The sequence below is a fragment of the Callospermophilus lateralis genome, chromosome 2 (assembly GCF_048772815.1).
Source record: "Callospermophilus lateralis isolate mCalLat2 chromosome 2, mCalLat2.hap1, whole genome shotgun sequence".
Taxonomy (NCBI): domain Eukaryota; kingdom Metazoa; phylum Chordata; class Mammalia; order Rodentia; family Sciuridae; genus Callospermophilus; species Callospermophilus lateralis.
Window position 1 is genome coordinate 104,283,240 of NC_135306.1, and position 16,741 is coordinate 104,299,980.

Below are 16,741 nucleotides of genomic sequence, written 5' to 3' on the forward strand. Positions count from 1 at the left end.
AAGTTCCAATTAGAACCAGTCAGCATGAGCCAAAATAACCTGTACTTTACCATGCATAGTGGGGAATTGGAAGTCTGATGCAGTCCTGTTGACAGTTGAAAATCAAGAGGTGGACCTGGGCAGTGCTCTCTGGAAACTTCCCTGGTACCTCCAATAAAACCGGACAGATAGAGGCATACCATACTTCTCCTCTTAAAGATCATGCTTTCTCTATTAACAGTGTCCTTTTTTTTCCATTTTAGCCATGACTATTTGAACAACATGTCTGAAAACTTTTTTGGCATAATTACAAGAACTGGTAACCAAGGATCACCAAGGTTATCTCAGTGTTGCAGCAGGCTCTGCCTCTGTAACAAAGGCGATTTCCACAATGGAAATCAGGGTGGAGTTTCATCAAAACCTAAAAATAGACCTATCATATAATCCACCTCTACCACTCTTCAGTTTTTATCTGAAAGAATTAAATCAGTATACTTTAAAGACGCAGGTATTCTGATATTTATCACAACACACAATTCACAGTAGTTATGGAATCAGACTAGGTGTCCATCAACAGAAGAATGGATAAAGAAGAGACAGTATATATGCACAAGGGAGTTTTATTCAGCCATAAAAAATAAAATTATATTTTGCAGGAAAATTATGGAGCTAACAGCAGCAGGTTAAGCACAATATGTCAGACTCAGACAAGTTTTACTCTCATAGTTGGAAACTAAAAGGAAAAAAAAGGACATCATGAAAGTACAACAGAGACTCTGAGAACAGAGGAAGGAAGTTGGGGAGAGAGATGAAGGGATGGTAATGGGACGTAGTGAGAAGTAAAACTGATCAAATTATGTTATTTGTATGCATGAATATGCCACAATGAAAGTCACTGTTCTGTGTAACTAATGTACACCAATTAAAAAAGGAAAGGGAAAATGACAATATGATGTAATATTGGGATACAATTTGCAGAGTATATGGAGAATTACTACTCCATTGTCATTCTTGTGACAAAAATCTAAAAAAAAATTATATTAATAATATCATTAGAATTTATAATAAAAATAGAAAACATTCCATACAGAATGTTTTTGTAATTTTGTACATCAGAAAAGTAATAAAGTAAAATTGTATTTATATTTTAAAACAATTTTAGCAATGTGATACATCTAAAAACAAATAGTCAACAACTTATGATAAATTTTCAATAAGTAGACAGTGCACAGATAATAGAAAAAATGAGAAAATAATATATATTATTACAGTTATCTTAGAAAATATTGAAATTTGTATAACAGGTTAAGAATTTTCAGCATAGTCATCTTTTTGCCTGTTTACTCAAAAGGAAAATTATCCATTGTCCTACCCTCAAAAAGACATTGTCACATTTGTTTTATTCACCAAAGGTAAATACTGAATTCTATGGCTCTACCAGCTGGAATATGGGGTTTTCACGCCTTAAATTCTATACAGGAATAGTCTATGAAAGTCAATATAAAAAGAAGTGGTTTAGTTGTTTCAAGGTACTCCTGGCTTCTGGGGGTAAATTCCTCAATGTCAAATGACATAAACCTGTCTCCAATCCATGGGAATCCTATTATCATCATGTTTCTAGGGTCTTCTGGAAAAGAGAAAGCAGTAGCTTTCATTTCCTGTTATTTTACTTTCTAAATTCCTTCTTCCGTACTTGAATTTCAATTACAATTCACAATTTTGTATCCTGAAGTTGTACTCCCTTCCTGACAACCCAAAAATATACAGTGATTTTCATTTCCCCAAACACTATTAACATAAGGTGATTATGGTTCAGAACTTTTACCAAGACTTTATTAAAAATGAAGAATAATTACCAAACAGATTACAAATGCAAGCTTAACTGATGTTTAAACTTTCATTGATCATGTTCCATGCATAGATCTCTTATTTACTGGTCATATTTTCTCTTTGGGTTCTGATCTTATAGTTCTACTTTATTCCTATTCTCTCAATTAAAAGACCCTAAAATTTTTAATTTTTTTTTCAAAAAAGAAATAAGAAAAGTCTGTTCCTGACTTCAGCTAATCATCTCACATCTACACTGCCCCCCCAAAGACTCCTCTTCCAAACTAAAAGAACCACGAAATTGATCTTCTAAACAAAAGTAACAACAGTAATAATAGTAATAATAATACAAAAACCTGTCTCATTGTAGAACAAAGCACAGTCAGCTTTCAGAGTGGAATTTCTTTCTCATATCTCATGTTTAGTGAAATAAAACTAAGAAAATAAGATAGAAAAGCCAAAGGAGAAAACGGAGGGCATCGCAAAAATATTTTAAAAGGAGCAATAAATTTGAAATCATGTTACTAAGATTTTATTCAAGGCTTTATCTTTAAGGAGCCATAGGACTTTAAGCAAAGCATTATCCTCTTTGAACTTCAGTATTCTAACCATAAAATAAATATATATGGATAATATAATATGTGTTAGTTAAACCATACAAGGGAAATATAACATCTCTTATAAAAGTGTTTAATGCACAGTGTCTACAGCTGCACAGTGGTTGCAAATGATATTTGGTCTATGAACATCTGTATCTGTGAAACACTTGGATTTGAAAGATTATATATATATATATATATATATATATATATATATATATATATATATATATATATATCCCCCACTGGAAGATTAAAACCTAGAGTAGAAACATTATAGGACTGTTGCTTCATTAGAGTAGCAAACAAGAATTCTCCAGCCCAGGGCATAATATCAATGTGGCATTGAATTATTTAGTCATGTGCAGAACCATTCACCATTTCTTAGAATAAAGTCTATTCTTTAGAGCACACTTTAGGGGACATGTCTGTGTTGTACAAAAGTGGATTGCAGATGACAATTTAAAAAAAAAGAAATTTCTTTCTTAATATTAGTCTTAAAGAGGCAAAATGGTGAGAGGAGAAACTGTAAATGGTGAGGGAACAAAGAAAACTACTACAAAACATTGAGAAATGCATATCAAATTTCCCTCCCCCATGGTAAAAAAGAAATATAAGAAAGATGTCACTAAAAACATTTCAAGTAAACTCAGACAATCTATCTGTGTTGCAACTGCATATACAGGGAGGTGCTGTTTCTGATCAAAACATTTTCCTGCTCAGGATTTTTCTCAGGGCAACTTTAACATCTTTGTTCCTCAAGCTGTAGATCAAAGGGTTCACCATGGGAACCACATTAGTATAAAAGACTGAAGATATTTTATTCTCATTCATTGACCCAGCAGAGGATGGTTTCAGATACATAAATGCACATGATCCAAAGAACAGAGAAACAGCAATTATGTGGGAACTGCAGGTGCTGAAGGCTTTGGACCTGCCCTGAGTGGAGCTTATTTGCAGTATGCTGTGGAGGATGAAGCCATAAGAGATAAAGATGGTGAGACTGGGCACAACAACGTTGATGCCCACCACAATAAATATAACCAGCTCATTGGCATAGGTGCTGGTGCAGGAGAGCTGGAGCAAAGGGAGGGCATCGCAGAAATAGTGGTTTACGATGTTTGCATCACAGAAGGTCAGTCTCAGCATGCATCCAGTGTGGGCCATGGCACCAGAAAGTGCCATCAAGTATGAACCAAGCATAAGGTTGGAGCATACCTTAGGGGACATGGCTATGTTGTACAAAAGTGGATTGCAGATGGCCACGTAGCGATCATAGGCCATTGATGTCAGCACGTAGCACTCAGAAATAATAAAAAAACAATAAAAGAAAAGCTGGGTCATACAACCTGTGTAGGAGATAACATTCTTCTTTGAAATGAAGTTCACCAGCATTTTGGGTGTAAACACGGAAGAGTAAGAGAAGTCTACAAAGGACAAGTTAAAGAGGAAAAAGTACATGGGGGTGTGAAGATGTGAGTTCAGGACAATTAGAGTTATCAAACCCAGATTTCCCAACACAGTGACCATATATATTACTAGAAATAGGATGAGCAGGGGGACTTGGAGAATAGGCCAATCTGTTAACCCCACCAGTATAAACTCTGTCACAAAAGAGGTATTTTCAGGAGCCATTCTTTTCCAAAAGAATCTGTGGACACAAGGAGAAAAATAAAAGAGTTACAATAAAAGACAACCCAATTCTCCCAAGAACATCTTCTCCCACCACTGAGGTTTGCACCAGAAATATCTGAAACTAATCAACCTGAATCCATATAATCTGCCTTTTGTGTTGCCAGTATACTAATATAAAATTCTTATTAGAATCTTAAAACTAAATACAGAACATCACACACTTAGCCTACATAAGTAAGACTGGTGCTAGCATACACTCACATGACTTTCAGAAAAACCTAGGAATAAAAAAGAAGAAAGCTGCATCAGAGTGAATTGTCCTCTTATCTCGTATTTCCCCCTTTTTCTTGAGCCTCACATCACTAGCAAATTTGGAGGCAAATATCTTAGCAACCTGGTGCTGACCTTCAATGCAGATTACACTCTAGTGGGTTTGCAATCATGAATGTTCTTTCTAATCTAAAACAAAACATGAGTCTAGGAATGGTTAAGTTATTGCCCCATGTCACAAAAGACCATTAATCTAGAATAATGAGATATCTGACCACAGAGAAGGAAATTAATGATTAATGCACAACTTTGGTGTCCATTAATTCTCGAACATTCTCTGTTCCCTTTTCAAAGAGTTTCCTCTACCAGTTTCACTTGAGTCTTAGGATTGCACAAAATGGAAAGAAAATGATGTGTCTTAGATCCCTGGTCTTCATCACAAAATGTGAGAACATTCTGCTAAAAATGAAAAAAAAACACTGAAAGAGAAACAGTGCATGATTTCATCTGAATAAGAAATATAAATATTTGTATTCATATAGAATGCTGGTGGCCATAGGCTAAGGAGAGGGAAAATATGATACTGGCCAATGGTTACATAGGCTCAGTTATGCAAAATGCTTAAGCTCTGGAGATCTAATGCACAACATGTTAACAACAGTTAATAATAATGCACCGTATATGTGATATTTACTAACAGGATGGCACTTAAAATTATGTTCTCACTATATGGATACACATGCACAAAACACACACAAAGGGTAGAGGTGATCACTGTTGGAGTTATTTCATAATGTGTATGTATGTCAAAATATCAAGTTGTATACCATGGAGATGCAATTTTATATGTTAATGATATCTCAAAGGGTTAAATGAAAATAAAACTTTGATATACATACACTTAAAAACTTACCTTCCAGGCCAGGCGTGGTCGTGCACTCCTGCAATCCCAGCGGCTCTGAAGACTGAGGTAGGAGGATCACAAGTTCAAAGCCAGCCTCAGCAAAAAGAGAGGCACTAAACAACTCAGAGAGATCTGTCTCTAAATAAAATATAAAATAGGGATGGCCATGTGGCTCAGTGGTTGAGTGCCCCTGAGCTCAATCCCCAGTATGATGACCCCAACACACACACACAAAAAAAAAAACAAACAAACAAACCAACCAACCACTCATTTTCCACAGGAGAGAAAACCTTGGTGCTTCCTCATCATTGTTATTTATCCCTCTGCTCTTGGAAGAGTGGTATTAGACTGAATTTCTCATATTCCCTGGAAATCATTCTGAACTGCTAGTCATAATTTATAATAATAAGTCTAGGTCCTGTGAATCATCAAAGAAATGTAAACACCCTCCTTATTATTATATCTGGCACTCAATGAGACTGTGCTCTGACTATAAGCAGGATAGAAGCTTACTTTCTTCCTAGGGAACAAATTTTAGGTGTAAATAGGAAGTGAGGGAATTAAATAATGATACTCCTTTGGTTCCTTAGGGACTCAATGTTTTACTCGGATTTTTCCTTCTCCTTAGGTACTGAACATATCCCATGGTAGAGCCAAATTAAAATTTCCATCTTCCCAGCACCTTGATCTCTCAAGAGAAATCTACTGTTTTGGTTCTTGCTCTGTTTGTTCCCACATCTTCAATGTAAATGTTCTGCGGAATCTACCCCCAGGCTACCTTACTTATTTTTAAAGAAGTTTCAGAAAGTTTTCAAGGATTGTAGGAGTTTACTTCAGGGTTATCTCTCCAGAAATAGCTGCAAAATAAATATTATTGCGTTACATTGCTACTAAAATTTTAAGCTTTCAATGCCTAATGAAAATTTATTTCTTTTCTTTTTGTCTTCTTTGTGGGTGCACGGGTTCAGGTTTACCAGGAATTGAACCCAGGGCCTCACACATGCTTCTCCAGCACTGTACCACTCAACTACACCCCCAGCCCACTTACTGGAATTACTACCAGAGTATTCTGCTGAGTTCTTAAATGTGACAGTTCAGAAATGAGGCCAGCAATTCAAATTGCTCATGAAAAGTCCCATGATAAACAATTAGAGTGTCTGTGTTTGAATCCTACCCCTGTACTTCCTAAATGTCAGACTTTGGAAAAGTTACTTAACTTATTTGTGCCACAGTTTCATTTTTGTTTTGGATGGTAAAAACAGAATCTCTTTGTTTAGATTATTATGATAATTAGGTTAAAAATGGGTAAAATAAAATGCTGCATCTAAAAGTAGTCAAATGGAAGCTGTGGATACAGATGCTCCTGGAATAATTAAAGGGCTACATCTAGATAAATTTCTCATACATTTAAAATATCCTAAGTCAAAAATACTGGCTAGTACACATACCTGCCAAACATCATAGTTTGGCCGAACACCTGCCTAATGTGCTCAGAATACTTACATTAGCCTACTGTTGGGCATTGCAAGAATATCATACCTCACACTAGGCTCCTTCCATTCCACCACCTGCAGACACCTGCCAGATCACAGCCTCCAACACGGGACCAGCCTTCTGACCATCAGAGTACCAAGAAAGGGCAGGCTCAGCAGCCCAGATCTGCTCACACCAGCCTGCGTGGGACACAAGCTCACATTAGGCTGAAGTCTTTCCCACCACCAGTAGACACCCCACCACAGCCCAGCCTCTAGCACTGGACTGGCCCTTCAAACCAGCAGAAGGGCAGGCCAGCCCAGATCTGCCCACACCTGCATGCATGGGATCCGGGCTCATAGTAGGCCCTGGTCCGTTCTGCCACAGACAGACACCTGTCAGAGCACAGCCTCCAGCAGGGGACCGCTCCTTTTGACTAGCAGACTAACACAGGGGATCAGGCCCAGACCAGATCTGCTCTCACCGGCTTCCAATGGATCAGATCCAGGATCCACACTGCAAGAAAGACATATAGACAACATGAAAAAAAGAAAAAAAAAAAAAAAAAGGAAAGTGCCCCAAACAAACCAGGATACTAAATTTAAAAACCCATGGACAGTGAAATTAATGAAATGTCAGAGAAAGAGTTCAGAAGATTCATAACTAAACTGATCTGTGAATTAAAGAATAACCTAAGTGAGCAAACACAGGCAAAAAATTGATCACTCCAAGAAGGAGATGATAGAGCAAATACAGGCAGCAACAGATTATTTCATGAAAGAGAGAGAGACTTTGCAAAAAAAAAGTCAGAAATTTTTGAATTGAAGGATACAATAAACCAAATAAAAATCTTGATACAAAGCATAACCAACAGACTAGATCACTTGGAAGAAAGAACATCAGATAATGAAGATAAAGTATACAGTCTGGAAAATTATGTTGATCACACAGTGAAGATAGTAAGAAATCATGGACAGTATATCCAAGAATTATGAGGTAGCATCAAAAGACCAAATCTAAAACTTATTGGAATAGAGGAAAGCACAGAGTTTCAAACCAAAGGAATGCACAATCTCTTCAATGAAATAATTCCATAAAATGTCCCAAACATGAAGAATGAATTGGAAAACCATGTATAAGAGGTTTACAGGACAACAAATGTAAAAAACTACAATGGATTTACACCAAGGCACATTATAATGAAGATTCCTAGCATACAGAATAAGAATAGAATCTTAAAAGCTGTAAAAGATAGGAATCAGATCACATACAGGGGGAAACCAGTTAGTATCTCATCAGATTTTTCAACTCAGACACTCAGAACCAGGAGATCATGGAACAACATACACCAAGCTCTGAAAGAAAATGAATGCCAACCAAGAATTGTATACCCAGCGAAACTAAGCCTTAGATTTGATGATAAAATAAAAACTTTCCACAATAAACAAATGTTAAAAGAATTTGCAACTAGAAAGCCTGCACTACAGAGCATCCTCAGTAAATTATTCCACAAAGATGAAATAAAAAACAATGATGAAAATCAACAGAGGGAGGGATTACACTAAAGGAAAATCTAATCAGTTGAGAAACCAAGTCATATTAAATACCAAAAATAAACAAAAATGTTTGGAAATACAAATCATGTCTCAATAATAACCCTGAATTTTAATGGCCTAAAGTCACCAATCAAAAGATATAGACTAGCAGACTGAATCAGAAAAAAAAAGACCCAACAATATGCTGCCTCCAAGAGACTCATCTCATAGGAACAGACATTCACAGACTGACGGTGAAGGGTTGGGAAAAATTATACCACTCACATGGACTGCAAAAACAAGCAGGAGTTTCCATCCTCACATCAAACAAAGCAAACTTCAATCTAAATAAATCAAAAAGGATAAAGAAAGACACTACATACTGCTCAAAGGAAGCATACACCAACAAGACGTAACAATTATAAATATACATACTCCAAACAATGGAGTATCTATGTTCATCAAACAAACTCTTCTCAAGTTCAAGAGTCAAATAGACCACAACATAATAATGTTGGGTGACTTTAACACACCTCTCTCATCATTAGATAGATCGTCCAAACAAAAGCTGAATAAAGAAACTATAGAAATCAATAATAAAATCAATAACTTAGACTTAACTGACATATATAGAATATTCCATTCTTAATTGAGAGAATATACTTTTTTCTCAGCAGCACATAGAACATATATACCAAATATCTTCTCTAAAATAGACCATATACTATACCACAAAACAACTCTTAACAAATATAAAAAAGTAGACATACTGGGCTGGGGATGTGGCTCAAGCGGTAGTGCACTTGCCTGGCATGTGTGCAGCCCAGGTACTATCCTCAGCACCACATACAAAAAAAGATGTTGTGTCTGCCAAACGCTAAAAGAAATAAATATTAAAAATTCTCTCTCTCTCTCTTTAAAAAAACAAAAAGTAGACATACTACCCTGCATTCTATCAGATCATAATGGAATGAAATTAGAAACCATTGATAAAATAATAAATAAAATCTACTCCTACACCTGGGGAAATTAATAATATGCTACTGAATGAACAATGGGTTACAGAAGACATCAAGGAGAAGATTAAAAATTTTAGAGATGAATGAGAACAGAGATACAATATATCAAAATCTCTGGAACAGTATGAAAGCAGTTCCAAAAGGCAAGTTCATCACATGGAGTTCATTCCTTAAAAGAAGAAAAAGTCAACAAATAACTGACTTAATACTACATCTCAAAGAACTAGAAAAATAAGAACAAATCAACACCAAAAACAGCAGAAGACAGGAAATAATTAAAATCAGAGCTGAAAACAATGATACTGAAACAAAAGAAGCAATTGAAAAAAATTGATGGAACAAAAGGTTGGTTCTTTGAAAAAATAAATAAAATTGACAGGCCCTTAGCAATGCTAATGAAGAGAAGGAGAGAGAAGACTCAAATCACTAATATACATGATGAAAAAGGAGATATCACAAGAGACACTACAGAAATACAGAAGATAATTAGAAAACTTGTACTCCAATAAAGTAAGAAATATGGAAGGCATCGACAAATTTCTAGAATCATATAATTTGCCCAAATTGAATCAAGAGGGTATGCACAATCAAAACAGATCAATTTCAAGTGATGAAATAACAGATGCCATCAAAAGTCTACCAATCAAGAAAAGCCCAGGACTGGACAGCTACACAGCCGAGTTTTACAAGACCTTTAAAGAAGAACTAATATCAATACTCTTCAATTTATTTCAGGAAATAGAAGGCAGAACTTCCAAACTCATTTTCTAAGGCCAATATCACTCTGATTCCAAAACCTGGCAAAGACACATGAATAAAAGAAAACTTCAGACCAATATCTACAATGAACATAGATGCAAAAATTCTCATTAAAATTCTGGCAAATCAAATACAAAAACATATCAAAAAGATTGTGCACCATGATCAAGTAGGGTTCATCCCAGGAATGCAAGGTTGATTCAACACATGAAAATCAATAAATGTAATTCATCACATCAATAGACTTAAAGAATCATATGATCATCTCAATAGATGCAGAAAAAGCATTTGACAAAATACAGCACCCCTTTATGTTCAAAACACTAGAAAAATTAGGGATAACAGGAAAGTACCTCAACAACATAAAGGCTATCTATGCTAACCCCCAGGCCAATATCATTCTAAATGGAGAAAAATTGAACGCATTCCCTCTAAAAACTGGAACAAGATAAGGATTCCGTCTTTCACCACTTCTATTTAACATAGTTCTTGAAACACTGGCCAGAGCAATTAGACAGATGAAAGAAATTAAAGGGATGTACATAGGAAAAGAAGAACGCAAATTGGCACTATTTGCTGATGATATGATTCTATACCTAGAAGACCCTAAAAGGTCCACCAGAAAACTTCTAGAACTAGTAAAAGAATTCAGAAACTAGAAGGATATAAAATCAACACCCATTAATCAAATGCATTTCTGTATATCAGTGACAAAGCCTCAGAAATGGAAACAAGGAAAACTAACTCATTTACAATAGCCTTAAAAAAATAAAATACTTGGGAATCAATTAACGAAAGAGGTGAAAGATCTATATAATGAAAATTACAGAATCCTAAAGGAACAAATCACAGAAGATCTTAGAAGATGGAAAGATCTACCTTGCTCTTGGATAGGCAGAAATACTATTATCAAAATTACCATACTACCAAAGCACTATACAGATTTAATGCAATTCTAATTAAAATCCCAATGATATTTTTCATAGAATAATAAAGCAATAATTAAATACATCTGGAAAAATAAGAAACACAGAATAACTAAAGCAATCCTTAACAGGAAGAGTGAAGCAGGTGGCATCACTACACCAGACCTTAAACTATACTACAGAGCAATAGTAACAGAAACAGCATGGTATTGGCACCAAAACAGACTGGTAGACCAATGATACAGAATAGAGGACACAGAGACTAATCCACAAAATTATAATTATCTTATATAAGACAATTATGCCATGAACATGCATTGGAGAAAAGATAGCCTCTTCAACAAATGGAACTGGGAAAACTGGAAATCCATATGCAACAAAATGTAATTAAACCCCTATCTCTCACCATGCACAAAACTCAATACAAAATGGATTAAGGACCTAGAAATAAAATTAGAGACCCTGCAAGTAATAGAAGAAACAGTAGGCCCTAATTCCATCACATGTGATTAGGCCCCAACTTCCTTTATAAGACTCCTGTGGAACAATAATTAAAATAAAGAATCAATAAATGGAATGGACTCAAACTAAAAAGTTTCTTCTCAGTAAAAGAAACAATCTGTGAGGTGAATAGAGAGCCTACATCTTGGGAGCAAATATTTACCCCTCACACATCAGATAGAGCACTAATCTCTAGGGTATATAAAGAACTCAAAAAGCTAAGCACCAAAAGTACAAATAACCCAATCAATAAATGGGCCAAGAACCTGAACAGACACTACTCAGCAGATGATATACAATCAATTAGCAAATATATGAAAAAGTGTACATCATCTCTTGCAATTAGAGAAATGCAAATCAAAACTACTCTAGGATCCTAGTTTGGCCTAACACCTGCCTAATGTGCTCAGAATACTTACATTAGCCTACAGTTGGGCATTGCAAGAATATCATACCTCACACTAGGCTCCTTCCATTCCACCACCTGCAGACACCTGCCAGATCACAGCCTCCAGCACAGGACCGCACTTTCGACCATCAGACTACCAAGAAAGGGCAGGCTCAGCAGCCCAGATCTGCCCACCCCAGCCTGCGTGGGACACAAGCTCACAGTAGGCCCATGTCTTTCCCACCACCACATCCCCACCAAAGCCCAGCCTCTAGCACTGGACTGGCCCTTCCAACCAGCAGACTACAGCAGGAGGGCAGGCCCAGCCCAGATCTGCCCACACCTGCATGCATGGGATCCAGGCTCATAGTAGGCCCTGGTCCGTTCTGCCACAGGTAGACACCCATCAGAGCACAGCCTCCATCAGGGGACCGCTCCTTTTGAGTAGCAGAATACCACAGGGGATCAGGCCCAGACCAGATCTGCTCTCACCGGCTTCCAATGGACCAGGACCAGGATCCACACTGCAAGAAAGAGAGATATATAGACAACATGAAAAAAAAAAAAAAAAACAAGAAAGGAAAGTGCCCCAAACAAACCAGGATACTAAATTTAAAAACCCATGAACAGTGAAGTTAATGAAATGTCAGAGAAGGAGTTCAGAAGATTCATAACTAAACTGATCTGTGAATTAAAAAATGACCTAAGTGAGCAAATAGAGGCAAAAATTGATCACTCCAAGAAGGAGATGAGAGAGCAAATACAGGCAGCAAAAGATTACTTCATGAAAGAGAGACTCTGCAAAAAAAAAAAAGTCAGAAACATTTGAAATGAATGATATAATAAACCAAATAAAAATCTCGATACAAAGCATAACCAACAGACGAGATCACTTGGAAGAAAGAACATCAGATAATGAAGATAAAGTATACAGTCTGGAAAATTATGTTGATCACACAGTGAAGATAGTAAGAAACCGTGAACAGAATATCCAAGAATTATGGGACAGCATCAAAAGACCAAATCTAAAACTTATTGGAATAGAGGAAAGCACAGAGTTTCAAACCAAAGGAATGCACAATCTCTTCAATGAAATAATATCAGAAAATGTCTCAAACATGAAGAATGAATTGAAAAACCAAATATAAGAGGCTTACAGGACACCATATGTACAAAACCACAACAGATTTACACCAAGGCACATTATAATGAAGATTCCTAGCATACAGAATAAGAATAGAGTCTCAAAAGCTGCAAAAGAGAGGAATCAGATCACATACAGGGAGAAACCAATTCATACCTCATCAGATTTTTCAACTCAGACACTCAGAACCAGGAGATCATGGAACAACATACACCAAGCTCTGAAAGAAAATGGATGCCAACCAAGAATTGTATACCCAGCGAAACTAAGCCTTAGATTTGATGATAAAATAAAAACTTTCCATGATAAATAAAAGTTAAAAGAATTTTCAACTAGAAAGCCTGCACTACAGAACATCCTCAGCAAAATATTCCACAAAGATGAAATAAAAAACAATGATAAAAATCAACAGAGGGAGGGGTTACACTAATGATAAATATGATCAGAGGAGAACCAAGTCATATTAAATACCAAAAATATACAAAAATGTTTGGAAATACAAATCATGTCTCAATAATAACCCTGAATGTTAATGGCCTAAAGTCACCAATCAAAAGATACAGACTAGCAGACTGAATCAGAAAAAAAAAAAAGACCCAACAATATGCTGCCTCCAAGAGACTCATCTCATAGGAACAGACATTCACAGACTGACGGTGAAGGGTTGGGAAAAATTATACCACTCACAAGGACTGCGAAAACAAGCAGGGGTTTCCATCCTCACATCAAATAAAGTAGACTTCAATCTAAAGTAAATCAAAAAGGATAAAGAAAGACACTACATACTTCTCAAAGGAACCATACACCAACAAGACGTAACAATTATAAATACACATACTCCAAACAATGGAGTATCTACATTCATCAAACCAATTCTTTTCAAGTTCAAGAGTCAAATAGACTACAACATAATAATTTTGAGTGACTTTAACACACCTCTTTCATCATTAGATAGATCTTCCAAACAAAAGCTGAATAAAGAAACTATAGAACTCAATAACACAATCAATAACTTAGACTTACCTGACATATATAGAATACTCGAACCTTCAACGAGAGAATATACTTTCTCCTCAGCAGCACATGAATCAGCAGCACATAGACCATATATACCAAATACATTCTCTAAAATAGATCTTATACTATGCCACAAAGCAACTCTGAGCAAATATAAAAAAGTAGACATACTGGGCTGGGGATGTGGCTCAAGCGGTAGCGCGCTCGCCCTGCATGTGTGTGGCCCAGGTACTATCCTCAGCACTACATACAAACAAAGATTTTGTGTCCGCCAAAAGCTTAAAAAGTAAATATTAAAAATCCTCTCTCTCTCTCTCTCTCTCTCTCTCTCTTTAAAAAAAAAAGTAAACATGCTACCCTGCATTCTATCAGATCATAATGGAATGAAATTAGAAACCAATGATAAAATAATAAATAAAATCTACTCCTACATCTGGAAATTAATAATATGCTGCTGAATGAACAATGGGTTACAGACACATCAAGGAGAAGATTAAAAATTTTAGAGGTGAATGAGAACAGAGATACAACATATCAAAATCTCTGGAACAATATGAAAGCAGTTCTAAAAGGAAAGTTCATCAAAGGGAGTTCATTCCTTAAAAGAAGAAAAAGTCAACAAATAACTGACTTAATACTACATCTCAAAGCACTAGAAAAATAAGAACAATCAACAACAAAAACAGCAGAAGACAGGAAATAATTTAAATTAGAGCTGAAAACAATGATACTGAAACAAAAGAAGCAATTGAAAAAAATTGACAGAACAAACAGTTGGTTCTTTGAAAAATAAATAAAATTGACAGGTCCTTAGCCATGCTAATGAAGAAAAGAAGAGAGAAGACTCAAATCACTAATATACATGATGAAAAAGGAAATATCACAAGAGACACTACAGAAATACAGAAGATAATTAGAAAACTTGTACTCCAATAAAATAAGAAATATGGAAGGCATCGACAAATTTCTAGAATCATATAATTTGCCCAAATTGAATCAAAAGGATATGCATAATCAAAACAGATCAATTTCAAGTGACGAAATAACACATGCCATCAAAAGTCTACCAATCAAGGAATGCCCAGGACGGGAAAGCTACACAGCCGAGTTTTACAAGACCTTTAAAGAAGAACTAATATCAATACTCTTCAATTTATTTCAGGAAATAGAATGCAGCACTTCCAAACTCATTTTCTGAGGCCAATCTCACTCTGATTCCAAAAACTGGCAAAGACACACCAATAAAAGAAAACTTCAGACCAATATCTACAATGAACATAGATGAAAAATTCTCAATAAAATTCTGGCAAATCAAATACAAAAACATATCAAAAAGATCATGCACAATGATCAAGTAGGATTCATCCCAGGAATGCAAGGTTGATTCAACACATGAAAATCAATAAATGTAATTCATCACATCAATAGACTCAAAGATAAGAATCATATGATCATCTCAGTAGATGCAGAAAAATCATTTGACAAACTACAGCACCACTTTATGTTCAAAACACTAGAAAAAATAGGGATAACAGGAAAGTACCTCAACATCATAAAGGCTATCTATGCTAAACCCTAGGCCAACATTATTGTAAATGGAGAAAAATTGAACGCATTCCCTCTAAAAACTGGAACAAGACAGGAATGCCAGGCGAGTGTGCTACCGCTTGAGCCACATCTTTCACTACTTCTATTTAACATAGTTCTTGAAACACTGGCCAGAGCAATTAGACAGATGAAAGAAATTAAAGGGATGTACATAGGAAAAGAAGAACGCAAATTGGCACTATTTGTTGATGATATGATTCTATACCTAAAAGACCCTAAAAGTTCCACCAGGAAACTTCTAGAACTAGTAAAAGAATTCAGCAATTAGAAGGATATAAAATCAACACCCATTAATCAAATGCATTTCTGTATATCAGTGACAAAGCCTCATAAATGGAAACGTGGAAAACTAACCCATTTACAATAGCCTTAAAAAAATTAAGTACTTGGGAATCAACTTAACGAAAGAGGTGAAAGATCTATATAATGAAAATTACAGAATCCTAAAGAAAGAAATCACAGAAGATCTTAGAAGATGGAAAGATCTACCTTGCCCTTGGATAGGCATAGTTAATATTATCAAAATTACCATACTTCCAAAGAACTATACAGATTTAATGCAATTTTAATTAAAATCCCAATGATATTTCTCATAGAATAGAAAAATCAATAATGAAATACATCTGGAAAAATAAGGACACAGAATAACTAAAGCAATCCTTAACAGGAAGAGTGAAGCAGGTGGCATCACTATACCAGACCTTAAACTATACTACAGAGCGATAGTAACAAAACAGCATGGTATTGGCATCAAAACAGACTGGTAGACCAAAGGTACAGAATAGAGAATGCAGAGACTAACCCACAGACACTACTTAGAAGATGATATGCAATCAATCAACAAATATATGAAAAAGTGTTCATCATCTCTCACAATTAGAGAAATACAAATCAAAACTACTCTAGGATTTTATCTCACTCCAGTCAGAAAGGCAGCTATTATGAAATCAAACAACAATAAGTGTTGGCGAGGATGTGGGTGAAAAGGTACACTCATACATGGCTGGTGGGACTGCAAATTAGTGCAGCCAATATGGAGATTCTTGGAAAATTGAGAATGGAACCACCATTTGAACTAATTATCCCTCTCCTCAGTTTAAACCCAAAGAACTTAAAAACAGCCTAGTACAGGGATATGGTCACATCAATGTTTTCAG

The 16,741-nt window shown here is 35.7% G+C and overlaps 1 protein-coding gene across 1 annotated transcript; it reads right to left on the bottom strand.

Annotated features, from left to right (window-relative positions):
* Window positions 1-3,107: 3,107 nt before the first annotated feature.
* Window positions 3,108-4,040, bottom strand: LOC143391090 (olfactory receptor 8B3-like). The gene has a single exon (XM_076843654.1). The coding sequence runs from the start codon at window positions 4,038-4,040 to the stop codon at window positions 3,108-3,110; it is 933 nt and encodes a 310-aa protein (XP_076699769.1).
* Between the last annotated feature and the right edge of the window lie 12,701 nt (window positions 4,041-16,741).

Bases quoted from the DNA above. Each gene is read 5' to 3' on its own strand.
- LOC143391090 (XM_076843654.1), bottom strand. From the start codon at position 4,040: ATGGCTCCTGAAAATACCTCTTTTGTGACAGAGTTTATACTGGTGGGG.